Source organism: Hippopotamus amphibius, chromosome 17 (assembly GCF_030028045.1).
Source record: "Hippopotamus amphibius kiboko isolate mHipAmp2 chromosome 17, mHipAmp2.hap2, whole genome shotgun sequence".
NCBI lineage: Eukaryota > Metazoa > Chordata > Mammalia > Artiodactyla > Hippopotamidae > Hippopotamus > Hippopotamus amphibius.
The window spans coordinates 22,770,958-22,785,904 of record NC_080202.1 but is presented as its reverse complement, the minus strand read 5'-3'; the positions used below and the strand labels follow the sequence as shown (position 1 = coordinate 22,785,904).

The 14,947-nt window shown below is 50.0% G+C and overlaps 1 protein-coding gene across 3 annotated transcripts; it reads left to right on the top strand.

Annotated features, from left to right (window-relative positions):
• The first annotated feature begins 5,968 nt into the window (after window positions 1–5,968).
• On the top strand, window positions 5,969–14,722 carry ZNHIT3 (zinc finger HIT-type containing 3). 3 transcript variants are annotated; one of them, XM_057713985.1, is made up of 6 exons: window positions 6,000–6,440; window positions 8,091–8,335; window positions 8,436–8,467; window positions 11,980–12,066; window positions 13,031–13,111; window positions 14,321–14,722. In XM_057713985.1, the coding sequence occupies exons 2-6, from the start codon at window positions 8,172–8,174 to the stop codon at window positions 14,500–14,502; spliced, it is 546 nt and encodes a 181-aa protein (XP_057569968.1). In that variant the 5' UTR covers window positions 6,000–6,440; window positions 8,091–8,171; the 3' UTR covers window positions 14,503–14,722. The 3 variants fall into 3 exon arrangements, with proteins under 3 accessions (XP_057569970.1, XP_057569968.1, XP_057569969.1); XM_057713986.1 differs by having other exon boundaries at window positions 7,926–8,335; XM_057713987.1 differs by lacking the exon at window positions 11,980–12,066 and having other exon boundaries at window positions 5,969–6,440.
• The last annotated feature ends 225 nt before the right edge of the window (window positions 14,723–14,947 follow it).

Sequence of the window (14,947 nt, the reverse complement as noted above, 5' to 3'; positions counted from 1 at the left end):
GTGTCTCTTGCCCGAAGTCCCCTGTCTCCTGATGGATTTTGTTGCTGTTTCGCATCTGCCGTGTCTCCAGGGAGGCAGTGGGCAGCTAAAGGTGATCAGAGCTGTCAGGTAAATCCCAAGCCCATGGGAGCGCGCCTCATGAATGCAGGAGGGCCGGCAGTGGGATCCACTCGGTCTTCGCAGGGCTGGGAGATCTCACCTACCTTTTCCTGCTGCACAGGGGGCGGTGAGAGGACTGGGCAGGGCTGCCCTCCTAGGCACTCACTGGGAAGCTTGAGACTCCAGGTTGGGAAGAGTCACCCTGCTGGCCACCAAGCAGTCTTTGCGTCCCTGCCCAGAGGGACCCAGAGGAATAGCGGCCACAGGCCAGGCTAGGGCATAACCACAAGCAGGATTACAAGACTCCTCGGAATGGCCGGGTCCCTGAACTCCTCAGAGAGCCTCTGGCTTTCCCCTTCCCGAAGGGGCAGACAGAGAAATTAGAGGCAGGCGTGGCAGGAGAGGCCGGTGGAGTGTTGAGGGGGCAGAGCCATTCTTGAGACTGGGGACGGGGATGCAGACAGCCGTGCACTGAGGGGCTTTGGGCTCTTGCCCTTGGGGTGGCCCCCATGTCCCAAGGGTGTGACGCTGCAGCCTCTCTTCCAGAACATTCTCTAACTAGAGCAGCAGCCACACCTGCCACCCAGATGAAGCCACTCCTGCCCCAGTGCACTGAGACACCACCAGGGAGTTCAGCAGTGTCCGTGTGGGAAATGTCTGGAAGCGGAGGGGCGTGAGGACAGCCGCGGGCTCAGGCACAGGGATGGGGGACGGGGCTGGGGGGGGGGGGCTCAGGGAAGGGTGGGGCTGTGGCCCGCGGTGGTGCTGCTGTGCTGCCCGCTAGAGCTGTGAGAAGTTATGGACAAGCTCCACGGAGGCTCTGAAACGAAAGAGAAACAAAGAAGAAATGGGAAAAAGAGGGAAAGAGAGAGACTGAAGAAAGAATTTCATAAGGCGCAGGTACGTCGGACTCCCTGACTCCCTTCTGTTGCCTGAGTGAGTGTCCTGAACCGAGCCTGAGAGGGAGCTGGGGCTGCTGGGCCCTCAGACAGCCTCAGCCTCTGTTGCCTCTTAAAAGTGGAGGGATTTGTCCAAGCTATGGGTTGTTTCAGGGTTGCTTTTACAAGTAATTTCTGACTTTTGTGCTGACTTTAGGACTTAACCTTTATGAAGGAGTCTATTATATTCAAACTTTTACCGTGTCGTTGGCATCATTGCAGGTACATGTTGCCAATGGCTTTAATGACGCTTTTATTTTTCTCCCTTTTCTGTTTGAGGCTGAAATGATTAGCAACTAGTTCTTGGTCAGCTTGGAAACACACTGGAGGCCACAGGCAAATGCTTCCCTCACCAAGTGCGCAGGGCACTGCCACTGCTGCCTCGGTGGCTTGGGCAAGGCATGAAACTCTTTTGGGCCTTGGGTTCCTTGTGCGTGAGATGGGGGTGACAGCACCCACACGGCAGCTTTCCCTCTGGGAGGTGTCTTAGGCCCCGATGCTGCCAGACCTGGGCTAAGGCTGCATCTGTTTCTTCCTGGCCTCTGGACGTGTCCACTGAGCTTCACCCACACCATCCCTGAATTGAAGGTGTGACTGGATTTAATCAAATCAAATCCTGCTTGAAAAACACGGGCCCTTTCGATGGTGGCCTGTTCTAGCCAAAGACTTCTTACGGGGGCATTTAAGTTAGAATTTCTTTGAATGTTTAGATGCATTAGGGGGTAATTGATGTCTTTAGTGCAGAAGATTAGCATTCCATTATTTAGATACTCTTTTAAAGTCTTTCTAAGTGTTGTATAATTTCCTCCACAACATTTTATCATTTTTATGATAGTGTTTTTTAAAAAAATATTTATTTATTTATTTATTTATTTGGCTGTGCCAGGTCTTAGTTATGGCATGTGGAACCTTTGTTGCCACATGTCGGATCTTTAGTTGTGGCACACGAACTCTTAGTTGCGGCATGTGGGATCTAGTTCCCTGACAAGGGATCAGACCCAGGCTCCCTGCATTGGGAGTGAGGCGTCTTAGCCACTGGACCACCAGGGAAGTCCTGATAGTGTTTTTTTTTTTTTTTCTTTGTTTGTTTTTGTTTTTTTGGCTGCCACCTGGCTTGCAGGATCTTAGTTCCCCTACCAGGGACTGAAACTGCCCCTCCCCCCCAACCCCAGTGGAAGTGCGGAGTCCTAACTGCTGGATTGCCAGGGAATTCCCTGTGCTAGTGTTTTTTATGGATTCCCTATGAGCACTTTGGAAGAGACGGATGTGACTTCCCAGGCAAAGTTGGAATGAGATGTGGTCGGAAATTTTGGCTGGTGGAGGGAGTAGGGATTTGTAGTAGAAGCACTCTTGTGTTCATTGCAGTTGAAGTCAACCAACCCATGTTTGTTTTCCACAGGCTGTTTTGAAGAATAGTGCCTGGTTTCTACCGAGATGGCGGTTGCATACAATTCTCCTGATCAGAGGGTTGCTTGGCCACACTGTTAGTTTTCTCATTTTTCAAAATATGCATAGGCTGAGATTCTTCAAGTGCTGCTCTTTTTTGCCTAGGAATTCCTCCTTTAAGTTATTTCTCTCTTCTCACATTTTATGGGATGCAGTTGGGAGGCGCCAAGCCACACCTTCAATGCTATGCTTAGAAATCTCTTACCTAAATATCCAGTGTCATCACTTGCAAGATCTGCTTTCCACAAAGCTTTGGAAGAGGAACACAATTCAGCCAAGTTCTTCGCCACTTTTTACTAAGGATTGGCTTTCCTCCAATTTCCAATGTTCTTTATTTCCTTCTGAGACCTCATCAGAACGGCCTTTACCATCCATACTTTTACGAACATCCTGTTCACCACCACTTAGCTGTTCTCTAAGAAGATTGAAACTTTCTCTACTCGCCTCCTCTTCTGAGCCCTCACTCAAATCAGCTCTGAAGGACCCTTGATGGCAATGCAGGCTTTTTTCTAGCCTGCATCTCAAAACTCTTCTGGCCTCTCCCTATTACCCAGTTCCAAAGCTGTTGTCACATGTTTAGGTTTATCACAGTAGTCCCCTACTTCTTGGTACCAATTTCTGTCTTAGTCCATTTGGGGTCCTATAACAAAAATACTATAAAATGGATGGCTTAAACAACAAACATTTTTCTCACAGTTCTGGAGGCTGAGAAGTCCAAGATCACGGCACCAGCAAGTGTGGTGTCTGGTGAGAACCCGCTTCCTGCTTCACAGACTGTCATCTGTGAACGAGGGCACGAGAACCCCCTGGGGTGTCTTTTATAAGGGCACCAACATCATTCATGAGGGTTCCATCCTCATGACCTTATCACCTCCCAAAGGCCCCACCTCCTAATACTATCACATTTGGGGTTACATTTCATGCTATCACGTGAGGGGACACTAACATGCCATTCATAGCAACCTCCTTGCCAGCACTTGGTATTGCCAGTCTTTGTAATTTTAGTTATTCTAGTAGGTGTGTGGTGTGTTACATTGAGATTTTAATTTCCATACAGTATCATTTTCCTATTGCCTGAATAACTTTCTTGTACAGATCTGCTGGTGAAGAATTCTCACGGTGTTTATTTGTCTGAAAAGTCATTATTTTGCATTTAGTTTTAAAAGATGGGGGCTTCCTAGGTGGCGCAGTGGTTGAGAATCTGCCTGCCAGTGCAGGGGACACGGGTTTGATCCGTGCTCCAGGAAGATCCCACATGCCGTGGAGCAGCTAAGCCCGTGCGCCACAACTATTGAGCCTGTGCTTTAGAGCCCGTGAGCCACAACTATCGTGCCCATGTGCTGCAACTGCTGAAGCCCACGCGCCTAGAGCCTGTGCTCCGCAACAAGAGAAGCCACCACAATGAGGAGATTGCGCACCACAACGAAGAGTAGCCCCCACTCACCGCAACTAAAAAGAAAGCCCGCGCACAGCAAAAAAGACCAAACACAGCCAATAAAATAAATAAATTAATTAATTAAAATAAAAATAAAAGATGGGGAAGGAAACTTGGGATCTTACTTCCTTTTCTCTGCTCCCTGCTGAGCAGAGTTCCTATGCATTTCTGTGTTGGGACCCAGAGTAGGCCATCCCCAAAATGTGTCTCAATGGTACATTGATTATTTTGAATCAAAGTTGCTTAAGACATGGCCAATGCAAGTGGGACACTCTGACCCTCGCTGTCTCCCTGAAAGCAGGGGAAAAACCCCTCTCATGTGACAGGTGCACTCCCTGCATCTGGAGGTAGAACAATCCTGTTATTGCCAAAGATAGGGAATCCAAGCCAAGAAGTCTGTATAAACAATCCTTGTTACTTCAATTTACTATCCCAAGCCAAACTCTTGTTTGTTTGTTTGTTTAATTTATTATTGTTTTTGGCCACGCTGTGCGGCCTGTGGAATCTCAGTTCCTGGACCAGGGATTGAACCTGGGCCCTTGGCAGTATGAGCCAGGGAATGCTCTGGACCACCAGGGAATTCCCTCCAAACCCTGTTTAGATTCTGCACTAGTTGGGCACCCAAAATCTTTTTCTTTGTCCTGTCAATTCCTCACTAATTTTTTGTTTCTTTGTCTAGAAAGTTTATAAAAGCTGCCTGCTTTGGCCACTTCTTAGGTCTCATTTCCATGGGACCTCCATGCATATGAACTAAATGTTGTTTCTTTTTCTCCTGTCTTGTGTCAATGTTATTATTAATGCAGCCACAAGAACTCAAGAGGCCTAGGGGGGACATCCCCCCTCCCTGACAGCCGCCATGTGGGAGACAGTGGTGAGATAAGAGGTTTGTGCAAACCCCAGCCCCACTCCCACTCCACATGGGACCTTTAGAGGTTTCTTGAAAAATCTGGCCGGGAAGTCCTGATTCCTTTAACCTCTGTTTGTCCTAGGGAATGTACCTGGGAAATGTATGTCAATTTGCAAGTGGGAGAGGGTATGAGAAAAGTGTGGGGTTGTGCATGGTAGGGTGTATTCATGAAACACAGGTGACCTTTAAGGTCTGTGCTCTCCCATCAATTCTGTGTAGATAATACAGTTATTCTCTATCTCTTTTGTTGTTTGGAAGTCCTTCTTGAAGTCTCACTGAAGGTCAGACTGTCATTGTCTAGAGTTGGGAAATGAATGTCATTTCAAGATAAAATAACATGCAGAGAGTTGGAAATGGATGACTTGGAAACTACTCCACCAGCACCTCAGACCTCTAACATCTGAACTACTCTCTCTTAGATACCAGAGAGAAAGTGCAGGGGAGGAGATGAGAACTGGGCAGTATAGGTCCCCTAAAGACAACATTCTTTTGGTGCTGCCAAGAAGGCGGAGGGATAGAGGTGTCAGGGCTGCAGAAAGAAGCTGAGATTTAGCTACACAGAGAGCGGAGCCTTATCAGCCTCTGGCCTCGGATAAGGACAACATGCAGCCCGTGTGCCCGCCCTATCATGGCACCAGGGAAGGTGCAGAGCAGTGGTGCGCCTTAGTAACCTCAAAGCTCCCGAAGTACTATCAAACTTTCATCAGGCTAATGTGGGGTGGCCAGCTTCCAGCTGGATCTCCACCCCAGAGGTTGCCGAGAAGCACGGGGCGATGGGCACCGCGGCTACTGCCCCTGGACAGCCAGGCGCTTTTGGAGCCCTCGACTGGCCTTGAATGGGCCTTACTTTCATGAAAGGGACACCGCTGCCCATCCGGTCACCTGCTTCAGCCTCGCACCCTCGACCCTCTTTGCCGCCGCTCGGCGATGATTGAGGTGCGGGCCGGGCTCGTATTTACTCTTCCCTAAGTGGCGAACAGTCTGGCCTCCCACGCAAGCTCGGGTGCCCGCGGCGCTCCAGTCCAGCTCAGGCGCCGGCTACGCCTGGACCAATAGCGATGCGGCGCGCCCTCTGGCGGTGCTGGGCGCCGGGCCTGGGACTCCACGCGCATCTCCAGGCTTTGGCGCCTGCGCGGGGCTCGGCCCGCCTGGAATGGGCGGGACAGCGTCTGCCCAGCAGCGGAGCTCTGGAAACCTGTTCTGCCTCGATTATCACCTCGCCTTTTTCCAGGCCCGGCCCTACGCCTCAGGCTGACGCCTAGAAGGTGTGAGGCAGCCTTAGACAGCCGCTAGGAAGGCGTGATGGAAAGACCAAGGAGAGCCAGACCGCATCCATGTGGACCTGGTTGCTGGGCCCGGAGTCATAGCTGTCTTTCTTCTCTGAACTAGCTACTGCCCGGCTTCCTTCGCTTCTTGGTGTTCCCCAACCTCATCGCCATCAGAGCTGAGCCACCTCCTTTCCTGGATATTGGAAAGGAGCAAGAGGGGTGTGGCCGTCCATGGAAGCTGGAGGTCACCCAGAGTAGAGGAAGAGGTATTTTTACTGAATGCGGTGTGCATGAGAGGAATTCCAGGGATTTTCTTTTTGCTGGAGTCACCATCTCTGGACCCAAAGGTAGGGGAGTCAGAATGGTGTGGATGTGGGTGGGGTCAGGTTGAGCCCCTGAAAATTGTGGAGACTCTTCCTAGCTTCAGACTCCAAACGCAACTCACAGGAGAAGTCTGGGTGGGCAGTGGTGATGTCCATAGTGGGAGAATTTGTACTGGTGCCAGACGGGCATGGGATTCAAATGTGGCCTGGACAAGTCACTGACCTCTGGCCTTCCCTGTTAAGCACCTACTTTCTGGAATACTTCTGGTTCAAACCAGCAGTGGTCACAGCTGTTGAGGAATACAAGGAACGTTGCAGATTATTGGGTCAGTGTGGAAACGTTGGGTTTTGGCCTGAGTTCTGTTTGGAGGCTGGAGGCAGGCAGGCAACCAGAGGGGCCGGTGCCACTTCAGCACTGAGGCCTGGACAGCGTCCTCAGGACAGTCTGGCAAAGCCAAAAGAGTGATGGATAGTCACTCAAGCCCAACCCCAGCAAGGCTCACTGAGGCTGACATGGAAACCCTTTTAGAGTGGCCTGAGCTCCAGGAACCTGGGCTCCAGGGACTTGGGGCCTGGGGCCTGTGCTCATGGGGTCGGGACCAGATCTCCAGGAGACTTGCAAACTCTTTTTAGATACCATGTAAATAACCTTTTGTAGCACTTCAGATCACAAACCTTTTTACAGTTTCCTCTCTGCCTTAAAATAGCTCAGGAAAATAGGCCTGAACATCCACTCTAATAGATGAGGGAGCTCAGATAGGGTAGCCAATCTCTCCAAGTCACACAGCCAGAGAGGGGTTTGAGCTAAGATTTGAACGACTGCTTTGTAGCAGATTCATCCCCACACTCTGTGACAGTGGTTTGGGGCTTTTATAGCAGTGAGATCCAGAGGGCTGATGGAGCAACACAAAGGGGAGCTTCTTGGGGGTGAGGGTGACTTATGGCCCTAAGAGGGCACTGCACATGTGGGGTGCGAACCCTGGTTAGGCCGGACAATGCTCAGGGCTTTGAGGAGGAGCAGGGCTCCCAGTAAAATGTGACTTTGTCTATTCCTAAAGCCTGAGGTGGCATTCAAGGCCCATCACAGTTCACCTTTCAGCACCAAGATCCCCACCTTTGGGCCAGAGGTCGCTCATCTGTTCCCTGGCCGATCAATCCCACCCAGGGATTCTCCCCTCCTGCCTTCACTCTAAGCCTTGAGCTACCAGAGGCCTGCCTGCTAATCCCTGGGTGTCCCTGGCCCAGCGTCTGGGCAGTGCAGGGCTCACAGTTGGAGCTCAATAAATATTTATCAGCGGCCAAGCCTCGTCTTCCTTTCCTGTGAGAAAGATGGCTGGGAAGGGCATATGTGTGTCATGTGATCTAACCGAGTCTGGTTTGGCCAATGTGTGGACTTCTCATTTGCTAAAGATAAGCAGGGAGAACCCAATTCCCGTGCAAGACTGAGAGAGTTCAAGCCAGAAGATAAAGGATCTTTAGTCCCACGTATTCTTTTTTACATACATGCAGGGCAACAGAGCTGGAGAGTGACAATGACTTGCTGCAAGTCACACGGCCGCGTAGGGGAAGGGACAGGGCTGCAAAACAAGTCCGTCGACGGTGTGACGTAATCGGAGAGAACCTCAGATAGGGCTACTGGATGCGCATCGAGTGCATCGACTTTCTACTTCTCAGGCCTGGAACAATAAGCAGGATCAATCCATTGCTTTTGGCTGCCAGTAAAGTGCTGCGTGTTGATTGGTCCTGGTTAAGGAAATGCGAGAAAAGGCGTGCACGTGGGCCCCGCGGCGAGAGGCGCGCGCGCCGGCAAGGACGCGGGTGCCGGGAGGCACCATGGCGTCGCTCCGTTGCCGCACCGCTGTCTGCGTTATCTGTTTGGAGAAACCCAAATACCGCTGCCCCGCCTGCCGCGTGCCCTAGTGAGCGCCGGGGTCGTGGGGGAGGGGAAGGGTGGCGGGGAGGGCGAGAGGGCCCGCGCGGCCTTCGGGGCTGACGCGGCCTGTGGTTTTGTCTTCACAGCTGCTCGCTGACGTGCTTCCGGAGGCACAAAGGTAGGGCCCCCTGCTCGTGTGCCGCAGCCCCCGCGGCCCGCCGCCTTCTCCGGGACTTGGGCCCCTCTCCCTCCCTGCCTTGCAACGCCCGATCCTGGGAGAGCCCCCCGGGGGGTGGGGCAGATACCTCTACCGGTGAATGCCTCCACTTTCTGAACAGTCAAACCCTTTCCTGTGCCCTGCCTTTCCTTCTGCATACCAGTCTCTCTCCCTTTTTTTTTTTTTGGCCCCGCCGCCCGGCGTGTGGGATCCTAGTTCCCCAACCAGGCATCGAACCCGTGCCTTCTGCATGGGAAGCGCGGAGTCTGAACCACTGGACCACCAGGGAAGTCCCCCATCCTCTTTTTCTTCTTTAAAGATAGTCGACCGCTTCCGCCGCAAAGGTCTACCCTAGCTGTTCTTCCTCTCAGGGTTTTGACTCAGCTCCGCACCATTCGGCAGAAGCTGCGCTGGCAGAGATTAACGACGTTTTCTTATTTTTAAACAATATCTTGATAGAAACGTGGAGGTAGACCAGTTTACAATAAGGAGCAACGTCTTTGTCAAGTCTACATTTAAGTCTCTTCAATCCAGCACCTTTTCTTAATTCTCCGGGACCCTTTCCCATGACTTCTCTCTCAGTGACTTTTCTGTTGAAGCTCCTCATTGGTGGTTTACCTCTAGTTCCAATCCCTCCAATTTCTGATTTACAGCTGTGTGTTTCAAGCACCGCCCCCCCCCCCTTCGCTTTTTCCCCCTTAACCCTGTTGTCTCTGGAGCATTTTCAAAAGAAACCTTTCAGTTCAAGACAGGCAGGAAAGAAGTAGAAATGCTTTGCTGGAATAGGGTTGGGGAGCTGGGTCTGGATCGCTTCACTCTGGTCCTGCAAGCCTGTGAGGCCTCTCCAGGACCCCCTAGGGCAGTCTAGAGATCTTAACTATGAGACCTGGCAGCTGCTTGGGTAATTTTTCTGAAATGCACATTTGAGCAATTCACTCCCTTGGTGAAAACTCCAGTCTCTCTGGCAGTAGTTTTGTTGTTTTATTGAAGTATGGTTGATTTACAGGGTTTCAGGTGTACAGCTAAGTGATTCAGTGATGTATATATGTATGTATTCTTTTCCAGTTCTTTTCCATTGTTAAGTTATTACACGATATTGAATATAGTTCCCAGTGCTATATGGTAGTAGGTCCATATTGTTTATCTATTTTGGTGTATTTCTCTTAATCCCAAATTCCTAATTTACCTCTCCCACACTCCTCCCCCTTTGGTAACCATAAGTTTGTTTTCTATGTCTGTGAGTCTGTTTTTGTTTGTTTGTTTTTAACTGATTAATTAATTGGCTGCATTGGGTCTTCATTGCTGCGCATGGGCTTTCTCTATCTGCCGCGAGTAGGGGCTCCTCTTCGTTGCTGTGCGCAGGGTTCTCAGTGCGGTGGCCTCTCTTGTTGTGGAGCACGGGCTCTGGGCATACGGGCTTCAGTAGTTGTGGCTCAAGGGTTCTAGAGCGCAGGCTCAGTAGTTGCTGCTCGGCATGCGGGATCTTCCCGGACCAGGGCTCGAACCTGTGTCCCCTGCATTGGTAGGCGGATTCTTAACCACTGTGCCGCCAGGGAAGTCTCAGTTTTTGTTTTGTAAATAAATTCATTTGTATCGTTTTTTTAGATTGCACGTCTAAGTGGTATCATGATATTTGTCTTTCTCTGACTTTCTTCACTCAGTGCGATTCTCTCTGGGTTCCTCCATGTTGCTGCAGATGGCATCATGTCATTTTTTATTGGCTGAGTAGTATTCCATTGTGTATATATACCACACATTCTTTATCCATTTATCTGTGAACATTTAGGTTGCTTCTGTGTCTTTGCTATTGTAAATAGTGCCCCTGTGAACATTGGGGTGCATGTATCTTTTCAAATTAAGAGTTTTTTCTGGATATATGCCCAGGAGGGGGATTGCTGAATCATGTGGTAATTCTGTTTTTAGTTTTTTAAGGAATCTCCATACTGTTTACCATAGTGGCTCCACCAATTTACATTCCCTCCAACAGTGTAGGAGGGTTCCCTTTTCTCCACACCCTCTACAGCATTTGTTATTTTGTAGACTTTTTGATGATGGCCATTCTGAGGGGTGAGGGGTTTCGATTGCATTTCTCTAATAATTAGCCATGTTGAGCATCTTTTCATGTGCCTGCTGGCCATCTGTATGTCGTCCGTCTTTGGAGAAATGTCTATTTACGTCTCCTGGCAGTGGTTCTTAACCTGGGTATTGCTCTCCCTAGAGAGACGTGGTCACAGCGTTTTTTTTTATCTGAGTACTTTTTTATTTTTTAAAATTATTATTTCTTTGGCCACGTTGGATCTTCGTTGCTGCATGTGGGCTTTCTTTAGTTGTGGTGGGTGGGGGCTACTCTTTATTGTGCTGCGGTGGCTTCTCTTGTAGAGCCCAGGCTCTAGGTGCACAGGCTTCAGTAGTTGCAGCTTGTGGGTTCTGTAGTTGTGGCACGCAGGCTCTAGAGCACAGGCTCAGTAGTTGTGGTGCACAGACTTAATTGCTCTGTGGCATATGGTATCTTCTCCGACCAGGGATTGAACCTGTGTCCCCTGCACTGGCAGGCAGGTTCTTAACCACTGCACCACCAGGGAAGCCTGGTCACCGGGTTTTTGTTCTCACAGTAGCTGAGGAGGGGATGGTGGTACTTCTGGTAATTGGTGTTGACTCACGTAAACAGCCTGTGGGGTGTGAGGCTATCCTACACCATTAAAGAGCTTTCCATCCTGAATACAGTAGCACCCCCTATCCTACACCATTAAAGAGCTTTCCATCCTGAATACAGCAGCACCCTCGCTGAGATGCTGGCCTGGGGAAGACAGGCCTGTGGGGCATTCTTTTGCTCAGCTTCCTCCTCTGATGCCCCAGCCGCCTGCCAGGCCTGCCCCGCCCATCAGCTGCCAGTCGCTCATCACTGTCTCCTTGCACCTGACTCTACTCTTTCAAGGGTCCGGTCCAGCCATGGGCCGTTCCTTCTGCCCCACGTGCTCTTTTCACCTGGCAGCACTTTCCCCTCTCATTTCCCTGCCCTCTCAGGTGACTTGGATCAGACTTTCTTTATCTTGTCCATATCTCTGTCATCTGTGATACTAAACCCCTCTGAGGTGGGCCTGGTGACTTGCATCTGTGTATTCCCAAGGGCATGTGGTACATGCAAATTTGGTATCTGAAACTGCTGAGAACACAATTGATGCTAATTGAAGTCAGTGTGCTACTGAATTGTGACGAAAGCTCTGTGCCATTAGGCAGGGCAAGGAGGTTGGAGACAGGCCCTAGGGGTGCATGAGGCCTCAGCCCTTCTGAGGGCTCAGGTTTCTACTGCCCCTTGATTGGATCTCTCACGTCCTCTCCTCCGTCTCCACCGCCTGCCCCGCGCCCCTGGATGCTGGCTTGGTGGTGGTGGTGTGTTGGGGGGAGGGGGGTGGTGGTGCAGCCTTGTCACTCAAGTGGAGGTGATGTGCACCCGGAATTTGTGTCTTTTGCAGAGCGGTGCAACCCTGAAACTCGTCCTGTCCAGAAAGAAATAAGATCAGCTCTTATTGCAAAAACTAAAAGGCCTGTGGAAAACACAGGTGGGTTGGTTCACTCCAAACAAACAAAGCTAGAAAAGGGTTTCAGAAAGAATACGCTGAAAGAGGAGACTCGGGCCGGGGCCAAGAGTCAAGTTCATCAGGGAGCAGCAGCTTCCTCAGCCCTGAGCACCGGGGGTGGGGGCACATGTCATCATGGGTGATATTATCGAGCAGCCCGAAGGCTCAAGAGAAGAAAAATGGGGGCAGGAAGCAGAGGGGGAGAAAGGCCACAGCTGTGATTTGGGAGTGAGCATTGGAGCCCTGCTGGCAGCAGCCTCCTCCAGTCACAGCTTTGAGTCTCCCCCCCTGGGCCTGGCTGGGGCTGTCGGTTCCCCTGATCTAGGCCCAGGTGGGGCGCTGCCTTTGGTCTCGCTGCTGCCGGGGTCCTCACAGCTCACAGCGGGGGTGGGCTCTCATCCTCTCCATCCACCTAGCCTTTCTTTAATGCCTCCTGCATGCCATGCACCGTGCCAGGCTCTGAAAGCAGCCCCTCCTGGTGCCACTGAAGAGGTACTGACCATTCACAGACAGGAGATGGCCCATTTCTGCCCTTTGAGAAACATTTTTGTTGGGTTCAGAAATTTCTGCCTATGCTGAAAACACAGGGGAATCATGTCAGCGGGTCTTTGCAGAGCACCTAGTTTTTTGGTCCGTGACAGGGCTGGAGCTGTAGCCAGGGGATATGGAGTGGTAAGAATTGGAAAATAAGGCCCTATGTCCAAAGAGCACAGGCAAACACATAGTGTGAGTGTGTGGATACTGGGAGGCATTTGTTAAAGTCACCAGTTCTTCACTTCCTAAAAAAGGAGTGTTGGTTTAGTCACAAATTCCAGAGGAGAGGTTATGTTTTTCTGTACCCTCTTGCATAGCTCTGTTCCTGACACACCTGTTGGAGGAGTTGTTAAAATCCGGCACCTAGGTTTCCTTTTCAGTCGTAAGCAGCTGACTGTGTTCTCTTCCTTAGATGATGACGACTCTGTAGCTGATTTTCTCAATAGTGATGAGGAAGAAGATAGAGTTTCTTTGCAGAATTTAAAGAATTTAGGTAAGTGTGTGCTGTGCTTGTTTAGTTCTTTGTCAACCATTGAGATACACTGGATTGTATACAATGCGTTTTTAAAGCTAGTGAATGCTTTAGTATGGCAGGCAGAGCCCTTCCTCCAGCCGTATGATTCTGCAAGCACACAGGGCTTCCACACCTCCCAGCTTGCCTACAAGGCCTTCTCCTGGCCTGTAATCCTACTGGCTTTGTGGGTTGACAAAAACTCTGCTCCTCCTTCAAGGCTTGCTTCAGGTTTCCTTTCCGCAGCTAAACTTTGTTGACCTTTTATCTTGCTCTCAGAATTAGGGATTTTTTCAGCTTCCCATGGTGCCCTGTAATATACCACCCACCACGTTTGGTGGTAGTTTGTCTCTTACACCAATCAGGGGCCTGTGTTTATTCCCCCATCAGGGGCAGTGTTAATAACGCCGTGTCTTTTTTTTTTTTATAGTGTACTTTATTTTTTTATTTATTTATTTTTGGCACACGGGCTTAGTTGCTCCGTGGCAGGTGGGATCTTCCTGGAGCTGGGATCGAACCCGTGACCTCTGCATTGGCAGGCGGATTCTTAACCACTGCGCCACCTAGGAAGCCCTAACGCCGTGTCTTTATAGGACTGCATTTCTGTTATGTGTATAATAGGCCAGTGTAATTCCTAAAGGTGATGTTGTTTTCATTTTTCCCATTTCAGAGGTGGTGCTTTACACCCAGTCCGATGGGAGTGATTAGTTAGACTGAGGTAGGAGCTGAGCTGGGGAGGTGTGAACAATTTTGTAAACTGTAAAGCACCATACACGTTAGTGTCAGTTCACTGCTACTGACCTGCTTCACGCTGGATCAAGTGCACACTTAAACACCAGTCAGAGATTTGGTATAACTGTCCTTGTCACTGAGAAGCTTCATACTTACAGAAAACAGGCCAACATACTGCTGTTCTTTGTGCTGATAAAATAATTTTTTCTTAGCTGAAATGGCATTAAGTTAAAATATTTACAGAGATATAAAGAATAAGAATCTGATAGCATTTAACTTGGAAATCATCTGATATGCTGATCTCACCTTATGTGAAGTGCTGGGTTAACTTGTGGGTCTAAAGGGTAAGGGGACGCAACATCCTTGGTATTCGTTACACGCGAAACATTTTGCATTCAGCTACCTCTGCCTGCTCCCACTTGAACTCAGCTTGGCTCTCTTTCCCTGTTCATCCTTAAGGGGAGTCTGCAGCTCTGAGACGCTTACTGCTCAACCCGCACCTCAGACAGCTCATGGTGAGCCTGGATCAGGCGGGCGACAAGGCAAAGTCCATGCGTGCCTGCATGCAGGAGCCTTTGTTTGTGGAGTTTGCTGACTGCTGTTTAAGTATCGTGGAGCCATCCCAGAGCGAGGACTCCTAAGGTGGATTTTGTGCGGCCTGCTGATCCCCGGAGGCCAGCTCACGTGGGGCCCCGCACGGGGGCGGCGCTTTCCAGGCCCCCGAGGATGCTGAGTGGGTGACGGCCTGTAGGTCCCGCACACCCTTACGTCCATCGCCCAGGCTGGTGTGCAGGCAGATGGAGGTACTCGAGATGGCAAACCCTTTATGGAGAGAACTTGACATTCAGATGGTTGTTTTTAAATGTTTTATTTTTGGTACAGTTAAGACATAAACGGCATTATATTTGTCAAGTTTCCACACTCATTTGAGTTAAAACTTGCTCAGTGTTTCTAAATAAAATTAAGGTCAGGTGGTCCTGTGGCACACTGCATCACTCATCATTCTTGATTCATAATCTAGTTGCTAGAAATTACCTTAAATAAATCAGATATTTAAATAGTAAGGCTTTGTTCCTTTTAAAGGAA